This window comes from Epinephelus fuscoguttatus, linkage group LG18 (assembly GCF_011397635.1).
Source record: "Epinephelus fuscoguttatus linkage group LG18, E.fuscoguttatus.final_Chr_v1".
Taxonomy (NCBI): domain Eukaryota; kingdom Metazoa; phylum Chordata; class Actinopteri; order Perciformes; family Serranidae; genus Epinephelus; species Epinephelus fuscoguttatus.
The window spans coordinates 24,638,399-24,660,111 of record NC_064769.1 but is presented as its reverse complement, the minus strand read 5'-3'; the positions used below and the strand labels follow the sequence as shown (position 1 = coordinate 24,660,111).

At 43.0% G+C, this 21,713-nt stretch overlaps 3 protein-coding genes across 3 annotated transcripts in view; 1 reads left to right on the top strand and 2 right to left on the bottom strand.

Moving 5' to 3' along the window:
• Nucleotides 1–13,063, bottom strand: part of ank1b (ankyrin 1, erythrocytic b) — a 160,932-nt gene extending 147,869 nt beyond the window's left edge. The window contains exons 1-2 of the mRNA XM_049559867.1: nt 12,961–13,063; nt 3,498–3,576 (exon numbers count right to left, since the gene is read on the bottom strand). The gene's annotated coding sequence lies outside the window, so the exon portion shown is untranslated. The remainder of the gene's footprint in view (nt 1–3,497; nt 3,577–12,960) is intronic.
• On the top strand, nt 4,461–9,293 carry nefma (neurofilament medium chain a). Its single transcript, XM_049559871.1, has 3 exons — nt 4,461–5,721; nt 6,595–6,719; nt 6,830–9,293. The coding sequence occupies exons 1-3, from the start codon at nt 4,663–4,665 to the stop codon at nt 8,340–8,342; spliced, it is 2,697 nt and encodes an 898-aa protein (XP_049415828.1). The 5' UTR covers nt 4,461–4,662; the 3' UTR covers nt 8,343–9,293.
• Nucleotides 13,064–14,547: 1,484 nt separating the features above from the next.
• Nucleotides 14,548–17,682, bottom strand: nefla (neurofilament light chain a). Its single transcript, XM_049559874.1, has 4 exons — nt 16,518–17,682; nt 16,238–16,362; nt 15,334–15,797; nt 14,548–15,245 (listed from the first exon to the last, which is right to left on the bottom strand). Exons 1-4 carry the CDS (start codon nt 17,559–17,561, stop codon nt 14,851–14,853), a joined length of 2,028 nt encoding a protein of 675 aa, XP_049415831.1. The 5' UTR covers nt 17,562–17,682; the 3' UTR covers nt 14,548–14,850.
• Between the last annotated feature and the right edge of the window lie 4,031 nt (nt 17,683–21,713).

The following is a 21,713-nucleotide window of genomic DNA, read 5'->3' as shown; positions in this document are numbered from 1 at the left end:
GGTTAGCTGTACCATGTTGGTTGATTCTTCCAACAAGATGTGCAAAACAAAAACCTCCCTCCACTACTTTCTCTTTGGCATTGAATCAATTTTGCAAACATCGCTGGCTCTGAGCTCAACAACTGCTGCCTGCTGCAGTCTGCTAACATTAACATCACTTACAGCAAGTCACGAGCTAACATTAGAAGGCAAAATGGGCGTAGCGTGAGTTATTACACTGTTTCGCCCCACAAAAATTTCCTTCAAAGCCTGATGCACTTCCTGGATGCCTGGTGGAAACATGGCACCCACTGCCCACCCTCCGGTCTCCACTGGTTAGCCTTGTTAGTTAGCCTTAACCACTCTGCATTGCAAACCACCTGGGTCAGGTGGGAGCTAGCTAGCTGCGTCACTCATTCTGTGAATACCACTGGTAAAACTGTCCCTGTGATGGGACAGCGTCGCTGCAGAAACATAGTGGCTACCCTGTGTTAGCACCATTAGCAGTGCTGACACTGCTGGCAGTGCTAACAGAGCTAACACAACAATGCTAAAGGGAGTTTTGGGTACAAAACTGGGCCATTTACTTGCTAGGTAGACCTGAGGGGAGACCGCAAAGGTGGGCACAATGTCTCCACAGCAACACTGTTTGGTCAGGAAGGCGTTGCTAGCGGTAGTCGCTGAACAAGCAGCACTGCTAGCTTGCTCTCACCAGGCCCAGACAACACACCATGCAGAAAACTGAAGAGTAGTTAAATTAATCTATCGAGCAAGATGTGTCATCTCTCAAAAATATTCTCTGCAGATAACTGATTAATGGTTTACACTAACATGCTTACCCATGGCCTTTGAATTTCTGAAATTCTGGCTATGGCACTGATACTACTGACTTTTGATTATCGTAGGATGCTTTAGATATAATACTTTATTATCCTGCTTAGACAAACACTGCGACACTGCTACTTATATGTGCCACTCAACGGTATTTCAGCTCAATTAAAGGACACGCTGTCCTTGCATTCTGTGTATCAGCATATATAACAACATACCCCTGCACTATGTCACCTTAAGACGCCCATGCCTTGACCTCATTCTAAGGAGAGTCACTCTCTGTGGACTGGTCTCTGCAGATTAGAAGCTGGGACAGACTGGGGCTGACTGGGATGGGCTCGTCTGCTTCTGCTCGAGCCTGCTTCTGCTGCAGTGCCATTTGAAAACACTCCAACCCTTCTGCAGTGCGCTGGAGCCCAGAACTGATGTTGAATGACTCCCCTGTTTTTGCCCAACCCACACATCCCTCACTCCGCCGTGTACATCACACCACCGCCGCCCTCGTAGGGCATCCAAAAGCACCTCCAGGTCCTGAGTGAACGGCCCAACAATGAAATATATGTGTCGAAAAAACCCTGCCGCCAGCAGGAAGCCCTGAGAGGAGAAAGTATCCAGAGCAGTGGTCAAGGGCACTGTTAACATCAGCATGCGAAGAGACTCTGGGTGCGGCTGCTGGGAGCATAAGCATTTACAATACATATTAGTGCTTAAAATAGACAGACACGCACACACAGGAGAAAGCCATTGTGATCGTCTCTTCATCCCTCTCTGTCTCGCTCTCTTTCTATTTCTCTCTCTCTCTCTGCCTTTCTGTCTCTGGAGCAATCTAAAATTGGCCATGCTTGATGCATTAGGTCTGCTTGACTAAAGCTTGCAGTGGAAAGCCAATGAGGGAAACAAGAAAATGTAGACAGGTGATTAATGGTGAAAGTCTAATTCAGTGTTGAGAAGCAGAATAAGTTCTCTACTTGCAGGCAGAGTTTTAAAGGTGATACCTTATATATGCCTAATTTACTTCTGTCAGGAAATTACCCCAGAGTGCAAGAATTGCCACTTAACTAGTGACATCCAACACGTGTACAAGTTTATGTCTTGATCCATTGCTGTTTGTACTTGCAGGACTTTCAGTGCGGCTGCACTTGTGGAGGAGTGCTGTGAGAATTCTGACAGAATTAAACACAATAAGTAATGGATCCCCTAAAAGCACTAATGCAGCTGTTTTTGCTGCATTACTTCCAACAATTGGTAATCGTTCCCGCATTGACCGGAGTGACCTGAGATTAGAGCGAAGCATCGAGATTGATGGAAGTTCAATAGCCTGTCAGTGGGGCCGAGCCACCAGACGGGCAGCCCCGCACTGACACTTCACTAATCGCGGGGGAAAGGCCTCAGCAAATGGACAGAAAAGCCACACAGCCCACATGGCTTTGCACCTACAGTGGTGGGGATCCTACAAATAGCTTTAGAAACACTCCTCCAAGAAGGGAAAGTGTACATGATGTGCTTCTGTGTGGTGTACAAATATTAACACTACACAGTAAAGCTGTGCAGTTATCTGAGTTAGCTATAGTGGCTCAGCGAGAGAGGCTCATTGGAAGATATGTAAAGCTTAGTTATGAAGTGACTTACTTGACATGGACGAAAGTACACTGACAAGGCAAATATTTATTCAGGTTTTGGTCAAATTTTTATTTGTATTACTTTGTACGTCTGGGTTTTGTGAGACTTTTTCTAATAACAAAAAATATCAGTATCAGTTTGTTTAGAGAATCTGTTTGGCAAGGACAAAGGGCATGAGAAGATCACTGAACGGGCCTACAAGGCACAGGCCCAGGGGCCCAAAGTGTAAGGGGGGCCCCCTTGCTCTCGCATGCAAAATATCACTGAAATTAACATAAACTGGGAAGCGATTAAAATGACCACAAAAAGGGACAAAACAATGACCAAAAAGACATTAACTCACCTCAAAGAGACACATAGCAACCACAAAATGATGCATTTTGACTACAACGAGATGCAAAACACAACACAAAAAAGTGTGTGTCTTACTTCTATATAGGAGTGGTGGGGGGGTATTTTGCATATCTGCACCCTTGAGCCCACTGCCTGATAATCCACCCCTGACAAAGGGCAGTGGGCTGATGATACATGGACTAGAACTTGACTGCATATTTTTACAATGATAAAAAATGAATATGGAAAATTATGCTGCATATAAAAAGCAGATCTGTCCAATGCGCTGTCCAAACGATAGAGAAAATAAGTTTAACTTTGTTTGTCCTTTTAATTGTGAGTGATATTTTCTCTAGTAAGATAAAAATAGATGTTGTAAATATGGAAAATGCAAACAAAACTGGGTCAGCTATTCACATATGAAACATCGAAATTAGGCTGATGTCTGGAGAAAGCCTGTGAGAAGAGAAAAAATGCACTTTATTGAGATAATAGGTAAATATTTGGTAGTTCCTTATATGAACAGCTCATTTGGGATGTTGTTTTTGTTTTGTTTTTAGTTTGTGTGGCTTTACTTGTCCCTTTTTCACATTTTCTCAATGTAAGACCGAAAGACGTATATAAAATAAAAGTGTCTTGTAATCCCATGTAAATCCAAAAGTTAAAAAACTATAATAACAAGTACATTACTTGTTTAATGCTTCTGTTTATGAGATGTATGAAGTACATGTTACCTGTTATATCTTCACATTTTGCAGTGTTTTGACAGGCTGCTAGATGAACATTTCACCTTTTATGCTTCACTGATGTTATCTAAAATGAAAAAAAGACATTAAAATTAGTTTTGAGACATGAATGAATCGATTTAGGAAGCAATGGGTGGACCTGAGTTCTATTAAACATCTACTGAGGATCAACAAGTTTGAAAGCTAAAAACGCAGAATGTCAGTAAAACACATTTTTAAGAATAATTAACTGAAAGAAAAAAAACTGCTGGTGCTTCACTTTTGTCACTTTGAATGTTAAAAAGCACAAGTGGGAAAATATGTCAACACATACTTCTATAATTCATAGAATATTATCCCGACTCCTGCCACAACAATCACTCATGTAGTGGGACGTTTGGAAACAGGCGTGAACGAGCTGAGGATCACTTCATGTAAGAAGTTCAAGTGACAAGTCAAGCATGGCAAAGTCTTCACAGTCCTCAGACTCTGTGTCAGGAATATTCAGTGCAAGTGCAGAAAAAAATCGCTAGGTTGTTCAAATTCACGCATTCATAGTTCACTTCAATAAGCTTTACAGAAGACTGCTGTCATGTCATCACAGAGTTTTTCATCAGAGGAAACGACACGCTGCTGTTTGGCTGGTCGCTGTCCGTGGTGCTGAAATGACTGGAGCAGTAAAGCAAGGATTGTTTCATAACATCAGTCAGATTCATGACTTGATTTATGGATTCATGATGGTGAAGTTCTGATGAGATTACAGCTGATTTTTACTTTAAAGTGTTTTTTTTGTTTGTTTGTTTGTTTTTACAGATAAACTTATTAATATCTACCGTGTGTGTGTGTGTGTTTGTCTCTGTGTAAATCTGACACTCATGTATCGCTTGCAGCCCACGTGGTTGAGACTGAGCGGGACCCCGCACCATTAGCAGACGGCCTGAGGGGGATGCGCCCTCCCCTCCCTTCCATCAATGGACGAAACAAAACTGCTTGGACTTGCCTTGTTAGCGGCACAGCCTCTGATATATAAGGAGCAGGCGGAGGAGCCCTTAGTCGCTGTGAGAGCCACACACACACATAACACACATACACCCACATACACACTCGCCCACCGCCTTCACCTCCTGCACCGTCCCCCTTTCATTCCTGCGCACATCCCGGGCAGTCTGACCGGATGAGTTACCCGGTGGACACGGTAGGGAGCCCCTTCCGGAGAGTTATGGATACTAGGACGACCGGCTACGGCTACAGCCGCTCCAGCGGCACCCCCTCCAGCGGCTTTCGATCCCAGTCCTGGTCCCGGGCAAGCCCCGGCTCCACCATGACCACGTCTTACAAGAGGAGCGTGAATTTGCCTGTGTCCCGAGCTTACGGCTCAACGGTGCTCAGCTCCGCCGACAGCGTTGATTATAGTCAAACCTCCATCCTGAACGGAGACTACAAGCGATCTAATGAGAAAGAGCAACTTCAAGGGCTCAATGACCGATTTGTTGTTTACATTGACAAGGTGCACTACCTGGAGCAGCAGAACAAGCAGATCGAGGCGGAGATCCAGGCACTGCGGCAGAAGCAGGTGTCTCGCACCCAGCTGGGCGACCTCTATGACCAGGAGCTGCAGGAGCTGCGCTCCATGCTGGAGCAGATCCACCACGAAAAGGCGCAGATCCAGGTCGACACCGACCACATCGAGGAGGACATCCAGCGGCTCAGGGACCGCTTTGACGAGGAGGCTCGCATCCGGGAGGAGACAGAGGCCATCATCCGCGTCCTGAAGAAGGACTCGAGCGAGTCGGAGTTGGTGAAGTCCGAGTTGGAGAAGAAAGTTCAGTCGCTGCAGGATGAGATCGCCTTCATCCGCAACAACCACGAGGAAGAGGTGAGCGACCTCATCGCTCAGATCCAGGCGTCTCAGGTGACCGTGGAGAGGAAAGACCTGCAGAAGGCAGACATCACCGAAGCTCTCCGGGAGATCCGCAGCGAGCTGGAGGGCCACTCCAACCAGAACCTGCAGCAGGTGGAGAACTGGTTCATGTGCCGCTACGCCAAGCTCACCGAGGCTGCGGAGCAGAACAAGGACGCCATCAAGTCCGCCCGTGATGAGATATCCGACTACCGCCGCCAGCTGCAGTCCAAGACGGTGGAGTTGGAGTCTGTCCGCGGGACAAGGGACTCGCTGGAGAGGCAGCTGAACGACATCGAGGACCGCCACAACAGCGACCTGTCCAGCCTGCAGGTAGGAGACAGCTCCGTGCAGCACCAGAGCCGTGCGTAAAGATAGCCAGAATAGAATTTTACATATTAAATAGCATATTATTTAATGTTTTAACAAATGTTTTGTGTATTTAAAAGTTAATAATGGGAGTCTGGGTTGCTGTCATGGTGACTGACAGGATGGATTAAGTTAATTTGCTTTTTATTTCACATTTATTTTATATCTTAATGACGCACTTTTTATTTGAGAGACTTAAAAAGCGCAAATTAACTTAATAACAGTAAATGGATTGTATTCCCTTTCCTATATCATGGTTAAGGACTTGTGTTGAAACATTTTTTGCTGCGTAACGACTGCCATGAGCGCATCATCACTGCGCTGACTTTCCAAGTGTGAGGAAACAGTTAAAGGGAGACACTGCAGCAGTCTCCCTCTCTCTCTCTCTCTCTCTCTCTCTCTCTCTTTCTCCCCCTCTGTATTGCTGAGTCAGAGGCATGGGTCGATGCCTTCATTGGCTCCGTCCTTGCATCACACCACTGAGATTTTGGGGGGGTGGGGGTGAGGGTGGGGGGGTGTATTGACAAGTGTGGAGGCTGTCCTTGAAAAAGAAGCATTCAACATCTCTAGAAGACTGTATTGCGTCAGAATATATTAATGCAGCAGCCTTCGGTGCACAGAGTGGAGTTTATACAAATGTGCAGAGAGAATAAAAAGCTAGGAGTTTAAATTAAAGGTGAATTATAAAAGGGTTCTGGAAGTGAGTTTTGATAATCCGTGAGCAGTGATATTCAAAGCAGCATGAATGGATCTGAAAAAGAGGATGTAGGTTCGTCCTGCAAGTCATTCTGTCGCAGTTAATCGACCTTGTGTTTCGTCTGCTCTGTTTTTCCTCAGGAGACAATTCACCAGCTGGATAATGAGCTCAAGAGCACTAAATGGGAGATGGCTCGTCACCTGCGCGAGTACCAGGACCTGCTCAATGTCAAGATGGCCTTGGACATTGAGATCGCTGCATACAGGTACATACTGACACGCATCTAACATTTGAAAAGTACTAGAAATAACATTTAGCAAAATTTACGCCAAAAGTGATGACTGAATGCACAATGCATACATCTGTCGTCCCCAGGAAACTCCTTGAGGGCGAGGAGACCCACTTCAGCACTTTCCCCTACCGTCAGACCGTCACCCCAACCAAAATCTCCAAGTCTAAATCAGACACTACCAAGCTTAAGGTGCACCACAAGTTTGTAGAGGAGATCATCGAGGAGACGAGGGTGGAGGATGACAAGTCTGACATCGACGAATCCCTGGCAGAGATAGCACAAGAGCTGTCTGCCACACTTGGAGGAGAGGAGGGAGAGGAGGAAGAGGGCGAGGAGGGAGCAGAGGGTGAAGGAGAAGAGGGAGAGGGCGAAGGTGAGGAGGAAGTTGTAGCCACCACTGAAGCCAAAGTCAGCGCTAGCGCACCTGGCGAGGAGGAAGAAGAGGAGGAGGAAGAGGGAAAAGGTGGTGATGAGGAGGAAGAAGGGGAGGGAGAAGGTGGCGAGGAAGGAGAGAAGGAAGAGGAAGGTGAGGGAGAAGGTGAAGATGAGGGTGAAAAGGGGGGTGATGCAGAGGGAGGTGATGAGGGAGAAGGAGAAGAGGGAGGAGAAGGGGAGGAGGAAGTTGAGGAGACAGTGCTGTGCTCCAAAGCTCCAGAGTCTAAAGCCTCTCCTGACAAAGAGAAGGCCGGAGACAAGGAAGGAAGCGGAGGAGAGGAGGAAGCTGGTGCTGAAGAAGAGGGTGGTGATCAGGATGAAGATGCAGGCAGCGACAAAGCATCCAAAAGCGGAGATGAGAAGGAGGAAAAAGAGGATGCAGACAAAGGCAAAAAGGAAGATGAGAAGACAGTAAAAGATGAGAAAGCGGACGACAAATCAGAAGAAGCTGTAGCCAAGACGGAAGCTCCCAAAACAGAAGCAGCAAAATCCGAAGATAAGAAGGAAGAGGCTGCCAAGACTGAAGCATCAAAACCTGATTCTCCCAAATCTGAATCCCCAAAGCCTGGATCCCCCAAGTCTGAATCACCTAAACCTGGCTCTCCTAAATCTGAATCCCCCAAGCCTGCATCATCTCCCAAATCTGAGTCCCCCAAAGAAGGCTCACCAAAAGCTGGATCCCCCAAACCAAGCTCCCCCAAATCAGAATCCCCGAAACCTGAATCTCCAAAAGCTGAATCCCCAAAGACAGAGACCGCCAAGCCTGAGGCCCCTAAAGCTGCTGAAGACAAATCAGAGAAGAAGAGTCAATCAACAGATGACAAGAAGGTAGAAAAGAAGGACGTCGCCATGAACGGCGAATTAGACAAGAGCAGCCCAGAGGAGAAGGAGAAGAAGGATGAGGAGAAAGAAGTTGACGTGATCGCTAACGGCGTGGACGAGAGCCCCGTCAAGGAAGACGGCAGCCAGAAGGTGGTGATCACCAAAACCGTCGAGACGATTACCACCGGAGAGGACGGCTCCAAGCTCGTCACCAAATCCGTCACTGTGACCGAGACGGTGAAGGAAGACGTGGAGGAGGTGATGCAGGAGAAGGTCACGACCAAGAAGACGGAGAAGCACTCCACCCAGTCCATCAAGCAGGTCACCGAGGCCGAATGAGCAAACTCCGCGACCAGAGGAGAGGACACGAAGACAAGCAATCAACTCAGAACTAACATAACAAAGAAAAATCATACAGCTAGAGCGATGTAATAAAGATAACCACTCTCAAACATACAAAAACAAAATCATAGAGAGAAGCCAAAACTTAAAAATGCTACAAATTTCCAAACTGCATGTTGAGTGACAGCTTTAAATGGGCTTCGCTGCAGACGTGGTCGGGAGCAAGTGACTGAGACATTTTATCCTCTTTTTCCTTTCTTTCTGCAGTTCACGGGCGAGCTCGCGGGCGGGAGGGCGGGAGGGAGGGGGGTCTCTGCATGCTAGCTCAGGAGAGTGGAGTACTTTCCTCTCTTACCTGTATGTATGGTAGAAATACACTGTAAAAAGAGTAAATATGTAAAAGGAATAAATGCAATGTGGGTGGGAGAGTGAGAGAAATATTATTCAAGTTGAGAGGTGTTTTGAGTTTAAGTATTAAGGGGGTGGGTGGGAGGGAGGGCAGGACAGGCGGGTAGCAGGGTCCTCTACAAAGATACTGAAGACGCCTTACTTGACATGTGAAGATACCAACTGAGCCAAAAAAAGAAAAGAAGAAACTAACAAATACACAACGTAGAGAGTGATGATAGAGACGGGCAGCGGTATGATAGACACATGACCATATACATCCAGTAACTGAAGCAGTTAAAGCTTAAAACGAAAACCTGAAGAAACTCCTAGCCTTAAACATGCTTTTTATCAGTGTCTGTTATGTTTACCTGAGTGCAACTGAAAAAGAAAAACTGTAAATGCGCAGATTCATGCATTCTTGTATGCATAGGATGGACTTGAATTTAAATACAGAAATAAATGAGGTGCTACTGTTTGCAATCCCATGACTTTACTCATCATGAACGATTTCCCAGCAGCATTTGCTTAATAAATGTCATAATGAAGTCAAAAAAAAAGATTGTGTCTTGTCATTTTATATTATTTGAGTTGTGACTTTAAGTAGTTGATATGCTTTGAAGAGCTTTACAATTGTCATCATCATCAACCATTGTTTATCCAAGGTAAACTGACTGCACATTACGCTCCTTTAATCACATTTATATGGGCTACAAGAATATATAATATGTGATAACAACCACAATACGATGATGAAAAAGCCCATTAAAAAAAAACAGATAACTAGCAGTGATGTCAGAAAAAAATACCTGCCAGGTAGAAATGATATAGTGACATAAACAGCAATAAAAAGAATTAAACGCAGAAAATAAAAACAACAAATAACAACCCTGTCAACCCTGAAATTAACAAAATAAAGATTAAATGTTTAGTTACAGAATTAATGGCTTTAATTAAAAAAAATAAAATAAAAAAAATAAACATCCCAAAGTGAGATCATGTTAAACTAATATTCTAATTATTTTAGCTAGAAAAAAAAGAAAATAAATAATAAAAAATAAATTATGTTAGTAAATACTGAAAAATAATACTGCTATCAATATGTGAGGACAGATATTAATGATTATCAAATGGGAATATTAAATCAATAAATAATTAAATATCATATGTGATACATGAAAGCATTTACTCTGACCAAGATGACCGGTACATCTTATTTTGGATTTCACATTTAACATGAAGTTCTATTTTAAGATTCAGAATGAATATTAAGACAAAAAAAATATATAAGAAAATTATAGTATGGTGGTTGTATGATGTTTAAAATTGTATATTTTATACAACATTTTAGGTCGACATGTAAAAGCCCAACTAGGGACAAGAGTTAAAAATAATAAATAGCTATAAACTCTCTGTGCGGCACATCAGTCCCATACTCTGTATTGGAACTACATTAAATTACATCATCCCTTTCCCTATCAAATAAAAATAAAATGAAATAAATACATAATAAAGGAGCTCTTAAAATTAACACAAGTTATCAACCAAGGAGCTGACTTATCTAATCTAATATAAAAATTTCACGTATTTCCTTTAAATTAATGCCATTAATCAATTCCATGACATTTTTAGTGGACACTTAATTTCAGAGAGTGATAACATTTAACACCATGCGGAACGAATGGGCAAAATTTATTTTCTGTAGGCTTATGAGTTCAAGTATCGCTGAAACATATTTCTTCATCTTTAAATTGGATTATTGTGCTGCTGAACTCGCCTCGAGGTTTAAAATATCTGGCTCTGTCTTAATTTTCTGTCAACAGCCAAACTTATAGCAGATGTTATCGCTGAGAGGCTGGGTGCAAAGAGATAACACGGTATCAGTGTCTAATAATTTATACAGTCAGTTTCTTAACAAGCCACCAGGGCTGTATGCACAATACCTGATGCACAGAGCGGCTGCTGCAGACTGTCGACACTTAACGTCTCCTCAGGGGAGTAAAATAACAGAGCAGCTGCAGGGTGATGGCAGGTGTCACAGGATAATATGCATCAGTGTGGGTTTGTGTGTGTGGATGGTCTCTAATCACATTAGGAGATAATAGATGTGGAGCAGAATGTAAACTGTGACTAGTCTTTTTGTAAATGAGTAATTTCAGGTAATTGCAAAAACAAGGTTTTGGGTCGTCTTTTATCAACATATAATTACTCCCAATGAGTGCCGGTTTTACATTTCACATGTAAATGGAATAATAAAACAGAACACACTGTCACATCAGAGTAATCCTTATAATCACCATTTCTCTTAATGTGTCACTAAAAGCATGCAATTACAGTAACTAATGAGTGGCACCCTTAACTACTGTGTGTGTGTGTGTGTGTGTGTGTGTGTGTGTGGGCCTTCATCTGGTAATCTTTGTCTCAGTTTAGATACCAAAGCCTGGACAAAATCTCAAGGTACACCTGTATTTATATCTGTGCACAATACCTTCTACATCGTGTGTTATCTCTCTTACCACGACATAAGACAATAAAAATAAAAAAGACAGGTAGCTTTCCTGATACTATCTACTGACTCTTTTTCTCTTTTCTTTTAGTGGTAGGTCGTCTTTGCTGGTGTTTTCATTTCTCTTGTCCTACTCATGGTTTTCTCCTTTTACAGTAAATGTTATCATCCCTCACACTGGCTGCCAATCAGGGCTTTTCATGTGTCAAACACTTACAATTCTCATGCGCAAACGGCGACAAATAGGTCCCCCGTGAAGGTATTTTTTAAATTAAATAAAATTAAATTACAGTTTTTTAGCTAGAGTTTGCCTCTTTATTAGGAAATGGGTGGGCACAACATACTGATACAGTCAATTAAATATTCATACATAATTTTTTGTATAGGCCCAGATGAACCACTGCTCTAATCGATGAGACAATGTAAGCTTCCCTCTGTACTGTGATACCATTGGTGGGTGTACTTTGGTAGAGACAAATTAGTTGCGACATGAAAAAGCTCACAAAAAAGTCTGTGGATTATCTTAAATAACTGGGTCGTGTTTTCTGGAAAGAGACATTGCTGTTGAGTTTTTCAAATGTACTTTTTTGGCGCTTTGAGCTCCACAAGCAGAGTGCCATCTAGTTCCATTATACTGGAGAGAAGGCAGACTTCTCTACGGTCGATATCGCCAACACTTGGCAATAATCTAGATCAGGGTAGTCAAACATATAGCCTTGGCGCCAGAACCGGCCAACAACAGGGTCCAGTCCTGTCCACTGGATGACCCTGCACTTGTGAAGGCCAAGAGGTGCCAGGTTTCAGGAGCAAGTTAAACACTGAGTAGCTTTTCCACTCTGGCCAGAAAACAGTGCTTTTCTTTCATTAAGTTTGGTGTGGTGTTGTCAGGATCGGGAGTGGAAATATAAGGAAAAATGCATATGTAATGACAGTGAGTAGTCGACTGACTGAATGTGGGAAAAACTGAGCGACATTGTTGAAATTGCATTTATTCTGTTGAAGACATCACAGGTGGTTTGTCATCTGTTTTACAGATGGATTAGCATTTTTAAAATGTACCTCTTTAAACAAAAAAAAGGGAAAAATTTGCCACCTGTGGTCAAATCAGACTGTATGTGGCTAGAATGAGTTTGACACCATTGATTTAGACTGATAAATAGCACCACAGGTATGAGAGAAAATGCATTTTTGATTTGGGGTGAACTGTCCCTTTAACTCATATGAGGCTGTTACACTCATTAAATCAATCCAGTCAGTTTCTTATTATAATTTTGGATGCAATAAGGAAGCCTTTAAGAGCCAGCCCAAACTGTGTAAGTCCAGCTAGATGAACAGATTCATACAGGTAGACAGATGGGAGTTGCTAACAGTAGCTAATGTTAGCTAGCATGTGCTACAGGTCATTTGAGAGTAGCAAAGTAGAGTCAGAGTGCGTTTACTTGCTTATGAATCAATTAGTGGAGGGAAAGGTGTGTGGACGGGACAGGTGAGTTTTTAAAAAACAAAACAAAGAGAAGTTTACTAGTCATTATAGTTTGGTTCGCTTGCCAACGCTGTCAACGGCAGCAGCAGCCGGTTGTCGTCATACACGCTAAGTCGTCATTCTCATAACTCATAAACCTGAACACACAGTACACACAGACACACACTTCCAGTGTTCACTGTGAGTGCATTAATTCGCTTTGAAATCATAAAGACGCTTATTATAACTCCAGAACTTACCTAAAAATCCTCATGTTTATTTAAGTTTTCTTCTGTGTCAAATTAATCCAGTGATATTTATCTCCACATCCACAGGTACATTGCTAACAAGCTATGCTAACAGCTAATTCTCAAATGTTTTATTAACGGCAATTTGTCAAAATGTAAGCCGCCAGTGCCCTTGAATAAAAATTATTAATTATTAATAATCATCATTAATAATGATAATTGTAAGCCACCATAGGCTAAAAAAAGCAGCAAATGATTAATGATTAAATACTTCCTGTTTATATCCAGCAATGCATCATGGGACTTCCAAAACTGAGGGTGCGTTCCACTTACTTTTTCTTTTTACTTGAAGTAGGTGCTACAACTGACCTTGAAAAGTATGTACAACTGTCTCATAACATTACACCTTGAACTTTTACCCTCTTGCTCTTTCATCTGTTACCATGGAGATAAAAGAAAAACGCCATTTACCAAGAGAGCTCTGTTGTTGTTACTTTGCAATGTACTGTATGTAGTTTAACTTTTAAGTTATAACTGCACAGGTTGTAGATTCTAACAGTGAAATTACATCTGCAGCTCTCTGTCATTCTTATTTTGTAGTTATGTCCTGTTGTTGTTTACAGTAGGCCTATTTGTAATTATTTTTGTTCACTTAAACAATTAGTAGTCCTATTATACTATTAGACTGGTCACCAGTTACTTGAATACACTGTCATCTGTTATTGTGACTTCTGACAGCTGTCAATCTGTTTGTGGCTTAGTCTATGTGACATATGCATACTGCAAAATTGGACTGGATGTAGTAGAACATCCTGGTATTTTTGGCATACTGCATTTCACCTGCTTTCTATTACTACTAAATCTTTTTCTGGCATACTGTATAGTATGGTAGTATGAGTGATTATGTGATTGTAGCCCAAATAGAAGTAGTCAGTGTTGAGAAGGTTGAAATGCACCAGGTTACAGACTACTATTTACCTTGTCAAACATACAGTAAGTAATGTAATTATTTTATTTACTTCAGAGTATTGTAACTTAATAAATTTGATTACTTTTTTAACAAATGTTTAAGCAATAAAGCTAAAATAAATCTCCGGAAATACGCTATGCCAAAAGAAACAGAATGGATGTTGTATTCTACACCAAAAAGCTTATACATATACAGTATGTATGTAGCCTTTGTAATCAACAATATTTTGATTAGCAGCTGTAATTTAATTACATATTTTTTCTCTGTAACTGATTACAATTAAATTTACGTGTAATGTAATTACAAAGCTCTGTTGCATGTAACTAGTTCCTAGTTACTAGTCACTAGTGGTAGAAGTATGAAGTATCAGAATTTTGCATTTAAATGGTTGGAGAGTTGTTTTAGGGGCCACATTTGTCTCAGTTGTGTCTGACAGAGGGCCTTTGGGCAACACAATACATACTGAATTTGTTAGGATATAATGAGCTACTGCCAGTGTTTCTAATCACCTGATCATCTGGAAATGTGAAATTAGTGAATACCACATGCTCAAATCTCTAAACAACCACTAAACAACAGCATTTACAGAAGCTTATACTGTATATCTTCATGTACTTGTCAGGTACACGAAGATACAGCTCAAAATCAGTGACACACATGGCTTTAAGAGGTGTTTATTTACCACCAAAAACTCACACACTCGCGTCTGCTTTCAGCAATTACACATATTACATTCAATCAGTAAGTGTGCAACCAGACTTTTATGGACTACTCTGGATATTGGCAAGCAGTTAACCTTGATTTGTTGCTGTAAATGGCTATTGGACTGATTTATTGAGCACCATGTTAACAAGCAGATTTGCGAGGAGAGCGTAGATGCCTCTACAGGTTATCGAGCTAATGGACAGTCTTCATTGAAGTTTGCTTCTGGCCTACTTTTTACCCTTTGTGCTCTTTTCTTCGGCAGCCTCGGCTTTGGCTGCTTTGACCTCCTCTTTCTCCTTTTTGGCATCGGCTTTGTCATCTGTCTTCGGAGCAGCTTTGTCCTCTTTGTCGTCGGCTTTGTCGTCGGCTTTGTCGTCGGCTTTGTCGTCTTTCTTGGCATCGGCTTTATCTTCTTTCTCTTCGCTCTTTTTTGCTTCTTCCTTCTCCTCTTTTTCCACTTCTTTTGCTTCTTCCTCTTTGTCATCGCCTCCTTCTGGTTTTACCTCCTCTTGTGCTTCCTCTTTGGTCTCAGCCTCCTCTTCTTCTCCTTTTTCCTCTTTCTCTCCCTCCTCTTCGGCGGCCTCTTCTGTCACCTCTTCTGTTTGCTGCTCTTCATCACCACCTGTATCAGCAGATGAGAATTTTATTACTTTTCATCATGATCATAATAATTCATGTTTAACTGAGAAATGTGAAAACAACGCACTAACCCTCTTCACCCTCTTTGGCCTCCTCCTCTCCTTCCTTAGCCTCCTCTTCATCTTCTTTCTCTTTATCTCCCTCCTCCTCTCCTCCCTCTTCTTCCTCCTTCTCCTCCTCCTCTTCCTCCTTTGTCTCCTCTGCCTCCTCTCCTGCCTCCTCTTCTTCCTTCTCCTCCTCCTCTGCTTCCTCCTTTACCTCCTCCTCTGCCTCTGCCTCTGCCTCTGCCTCTGCCTCCTCCTCTTCAGCTGGTGGGCTGGCCTCTGCTTGCTGGGCCTGGCTGGCGGAGATGATCCCCTCGGTGGTGCTGACAGAGCTGAGCAGACGTGATGTCATCAGGTAGGAGGTGCCAGAGCTCAGGCTGGAGAGGACGGGCCGGGCGAAGGAGGGCGCTGAGAAACTTTGGCTGTACAGAGAGGACACACCCCCGGACACTCCCACACTGAAGCGAGACTCCTCCCCTTCCAGCAGCTTCCTGTCGAGGTTGGTGTAAAGACAGGAGATGAGTGCTACAGTGGATGGGAGCTCAGTTAGTGGGTAGAATGTGGAAAGTGAACATTATACTGATAAATCTTACCAAGGCTTTATCCCGGAAGTTGTTTACCAAAATAAAAGTGGTCTGACCTTTTTGACCTTTCCTATCCTGAGAGCCTAAACCAACATAAATCGCTTATACATTTGGTTTTGCCATAAGTTTGCAGACCTATCCACATAAAAAGAAACATGAGAAATACAGTAGGTTTGTTCGACCATGTGAGTAAATGTTAAGAAATATTTTGACCTCAGATGACCTTGTGAATGACCTCTAAATCTCTCTAAAACTTCCCCATAAAACCATACTGAAATCGACACTAATAACTTGACCTCTTTGCTGTCTTTTCATTTTCAAAAATCCTCACTGTTGTTATTTCTCACCTGTATGCAGCGATCTCGATGTCCAGAGCCATCTTGACATTCAGTAGGTCCTGGTACTCTTTCAGGTAGCGTGCCATCTCCTGTTTGGTGCCCCTCAGCTCACTCTCCAGCTCTGCAATGGTGTCCTGAATAGAAAAAGTCAAGTCAGGACAGAAGGACATATAAGATGAAAACAAATGAAACACCTGAGTGATAGTTTTACAGATTAAAAGCCCCAAAAATCAAAGCATCTGAATAATTAATAACATTGTGATAGAGTACATCTGTGACCATTACTGACATGCATAGCATCTATCTCAGCTCTCTGCTTGTCCTCGATCTCGTGCAGCTGCTTCTCCAGGGAGTCGTTGAGGGCCCTGCACGCATCGATCTCAAGCAGGCGGGACTGAAGCTGGCGTCGGTACTCTCCCGCTTCATCCTTGGAGCTTCTCACGGCGTCGCTGTGCTGGGCCACGGTTTCAGTCATGGAGCCTACCTTCCCTCTGAACCACTCCTCTGCTGCTTGCATGTTTCTCGCCGCCAGCCTTTCATACTGGGACCGGATGTCCCTGAGAGCCCCGGAGAGGTCGGGGGTTGCGGCCTCAGACTCTACCGCCACCTGGACACCCAGCTGAACCTGGGCCTGAAGCTCAACCACCTCGCCTTCATGGATCCTCTTGAGGAAGGCCAGCTCCTCCAGCAGGGTTTCGACGCTCTTCTCCAGCTCGGCCTTAGCTAAGGCAGCCTGGTCAGCCTCACGACGGGCATCCATCAGCCTGCCCTCGGCCTCTTCACGAGCCAGCACTTCCTCCTCATATCGACTCTGCAGAGCACTCAGGGTTTGTTCCAGTCGCTCTCTCTGTCCCAGGACGGCCTGTTGTTCTGCCCTGGCCTCATCCACAGCAGCTCTCAGGGAGCGGGCCTCTTGCTCATAAAGCGCCCTCAGGCGGGACGGCTCAGCGTGCCTCTGCCTCAGCAGCAGTAGCTCTGCCTCCAACGCACGGTTCTGCTGCTCCAGCTCACGCACCCTCTCAATGAAGCCAGCAAAGCGGTCGTTGAGGTCCTGCAGCTGGCTGCGCTCTTGGGTGCGTACAGCGCGGAACTCAGAGCTGATCTGAGCGGCCTGGCTGAGCTCCAGCTCCAGGGAAGAGGCTGGTGAGGAGGAGGAGAGCAGCACCCGGCCGGGAGAGGAGTACTGCAGACGGGAGGAGGACAGCGGGGCGGCGTGGGAAGAGTAGACAGAGTGGGTCCTCCCTCTGGTCACCACGACACGAGGGGGGGCCTCGACATACCAGCGTCTGTATGACGAGGAGGAGTAGTAGGGGTCATATCCGATGCTACTCATGGCTGAGTGGTGGGAGGACAGGCTGCTCTCCCTCTCCTCTTTGTGTATGTGTGTGTGTGTGTGTGTGTGTGGAGGTGTGTGAAGGGCTCAGGTTTAAGCCTCGACTGCCTGCCTGCTGCAGCAGCCCGTGCTTTTATAGCAGGACGGTGAGCTCTGACGCAAGCGCTTTCCCCAAACTCTGACAATGCAGGCTTGATAGGCTTACACTGCAATGGCAAGATGTTGAACAGAGAGGGTCCCTGGGAACGAACGTAGGAGGGATTCGAGTCAAAGATAGGGAGAGGAAAAGACAGGAGGGAAGAGGTCGTAAACTTACATGATATGGATCCGTACTTCTGTTTATCTTGTCATAACTATAACGTTCATCCGAGGTAAGTTTCTAGATAACAGATAGCAGATAAATCACAGTGCAGCAAGAACACAAATACATACAAAACAAGAAATAGGGCATGTCACCATTTTAAACATAGAACCTGAACCTGCAGCAATACTGCAAATATATGGGATACATTTTGTGAGGAGTTTCATATACTACCGCAAATAACATGGCAAAAACATACTTGTTGTGCTGCCCTTACTGCAGGAGAGGGAGAGAGGGGAGGGGGGTTGTCCTGATTTAACAACCGTGACACAGCATTTCTCCTTCTGGTGGAGAGCTGAACTACAGCCACAACCTCAAAAGACCTGCAACGATAAAATCCCACCCAAACAGAGGGTTAAGACGTCACATGTTGCAGACACCATACACAACGTAGGGCAGGCAAACCCAAGTAATATTAATATACTTTCACATTTCTTGGTCCGCCAATGAACCCTTATGGAAAACTAACAGCATATAAACAAACATGGCTGGTCATGTCTTGAATCTGGCAGTTATTCAAGGTGATTACATTTTGTTTTTTGCATAGATTAAAACCCTAAAATGTGATGACAACATTGCATTGTCTGTGCCGGTGTCACAAGACGTGTACAATACATATCAAATAACGTATATAATGTTATCTTTATGTTGTCCTCTTAAAAATATGCACTACTGTTGTTTTGTTTTCCTGTGCAGCTGTGTAAAAGGAAAGGTTTTTATCTGTTAAAGAAAAGCCTGTCAGGTTGTTCTTTCAGTTCTATAAAAGACAAACAGTCCCTCTCATCTGCAGCACAGATACCCTGGCAGGTCAATTACACCCAGCTGCTGACATGCATTTTCCTTTCTTGTGTGACTGGTGAGTGTGTGTGTGTGTGTGTGCGCGCAGGTATGCAGTAGCTTAAGGAAAGTTTATGCTGGGAAATTCATCCTGCATTCGAGCTCCATGCATAAATGAACTGTATTGCAGTGCTTTGCAGCAATATCTGTGTTTGTGTGTGTGGTGTGCACGTGCGTGCGTCTTGTGTGTGTCTTTGTTCATGATCCATAGTGTGAATGCTCCGGTAATTTGCCTATGCAGCAAAGGCCCCTGGTACTTACAGACAGTGCTGCGCCCAAACAGAAGTGAGGCAGGCAGCGAGAGGTGGGGGACTTCAGCGGGCGCTGCATGGACTCTGCTGCAGGCTGAGTCATCGTAACAGTTGTGATCACACAAACTCCCCTGTGTACACTCTTTCCCACCCCAACAGCAGTCTGACAATCTGCACCGGGGCGATTTTTGGCAGACAAGATGCTTACAGGACCTGGGGAAATGAAAGAGGGAAAGTAGAACATTAACTTCTCTTACCCGACAAATTAACTCACTTATAGTGCTAATTTTCTAGGTCTTGCTTGTTCTCCCTGTGAAGCTGATTAACATAAGAGATCAGAGTGTCAAATTATTACTATTAGATTTCCTAGTAACTCCAGGCATCAAGGCTAAACTAATGACAGCATCAAAACTGTTAAAAACTGCAGCCTTGTAATGCACAACCTTATATTCCACGCCTTCCAACCTCAGTATATAATCAACAGTTATTCTCTTGCTGCTCTGTACATGTAGATACACATCCTCTTATATGTCTTAAGGGAATACTTTACCCCCAAATGATTTATTTATTAGTATCTCATTCTCTTAGGTTAAATTCGTGAGGAAAACTATAGAAAGCCATAGAATTTTTGATGAATTTAAGACAGGTGATGCCATTAACACTAGCAAAACTACATATGACGCTAAGTGTTTTAAAGTTATATATTGGCTATACTATAAATAGTATTTATTTACTCTTTATGGGCACATTGTTAATCTTCTTTTGGCCACTAGGGGCACTCTGAATCACAAGCTGACAGATACACAGCCTCCACCATTAATAACACTCACTGTTTGATCATTTACCTGACAAAGAACAGTAAAAGCTTTAATTCAGTGTCTCTGGTGTTAGATTTCTGGCACCACAACACATGCATTGTTTCAGAACAACAAACATAACATTCTGGCAAGCACACAAACAAACAAAAAACCCACTACAAACATATACTGTGTTGCATCTCACATTATGAATAAGCTACTGCAGTGCAATCAGTTTCAGCACATTCACATTCAGTGCTTATGCAGGTATACAGGTCTTAAAGAGAAAATAGTGCATCAGCTTGATACAATGCACCAGAACCCAGTGTAACATTACACCTGGCCCACTATGAACCCAAACTCTGATTTAACAGAGTAAACGTTAACTTATTTTGTGGACACCTAATAAATACAAGTACAAATTTCTTCTGTTCTACACCTATCAGGTCTCTAGCAACTCCTGAAGACAATATATGGCTATTTAGCTGCTATATGTTTGACACCGATAGATTACTGAATGGCCCAACTGGGCCCAGGGGCCGCAAGTATCAGAGGCCAACCTGGCCTTTGTCACTCAAATTAACATGCACCAACCAGGAAGAGACTCAAAATGACTACAAAGAGATACAAAGGAACTACAAAAAGAGAAACAGAACAACTACAAAGAACCACAAAATGACCGAAAAAGACAAATACACCTCAAAGAGATGCAAATAAACCTTAAAGAGACATGAAACGACCACAAAGAGCTGCAAAATGACTACAAAGAGTTACAAAATTACCAAAAAAGACACAAATTTACCTCAAAGAGATACACAATGATCATGAAGAGATGCAAAGGAACTATAAAGAGACACAAAAACCCACAAGGACACAATTATACCTCAAAGATACACAAAACAATCATAAAAGGATGCAAAGGAACTGCAAATAGATACAAAACAAATACACATACTCACAAAATGACCAAAAAAAAGACATAACTATACCTCAGAGAGAATCAGAAGGACCTCAAAGAGACACAAAACAACCACAGAAAATGCAAAGGAACAACAAAGATACACAAAACAACCACAAGGACACAATTATACCTCAAAGAGACAAAGAATGACCGTACAGAGATTCAAAGGAACTACGACTAGATACAAAATGACTACAAAAAGACACAAATATGCCTCAAAGAGAAACAGAATGACCTCAAGGAGACACAAAACAACCACAAAGAGATGCTAAGGAACTATAAAGAGACACAGAGGACCTACAAATAGACACAAAATGGCCACAAGGACACAATTATACCTCAAAGAGACAAAACAAGCATAAAGAGATGCAAAGAAGCTGCAAATAGATGCAAGAAGAATACAAAGAGTCACAAAATGACCAAAAAAAGGACACAATTATATCTCAAAGAGACATAAAATGACAATGCAGAGATTCAAAGGAACTGCAACTAGATATAAAACGACTACAAAAAGTCACAAAATGACCATAAAAAAGACACAGTTATACCTCAAAGAGACAGAAAACAACCACAAAGAGATGCTAAGGAACTACAAAGAGACACAAAGGACCTACAAATAGACACAAAATGGCCACAAGGACACAGTTATACCTCAAAGAGACACAAAACAAGCATAAAGAGATGCAAAGAAGCTGCAAATAGATGCAAGAAGAATACAAAGCGACACAAAATGACCAGAAGACACAAATATATCTCAAACAGAAACAGAATAACCTCCAAAAGACACAAAACGACCATAAAGAGCTGCAAAGGAACTGCAAATACACACAAAACAACTATAAAGAGACACAAAATGACCAAAACAGACACAAATATACCTCAAAGAGAAACAGAATGACCTCAGATAGACATAAAACGAACACAGAAGGATTGCAAAGGAACTAC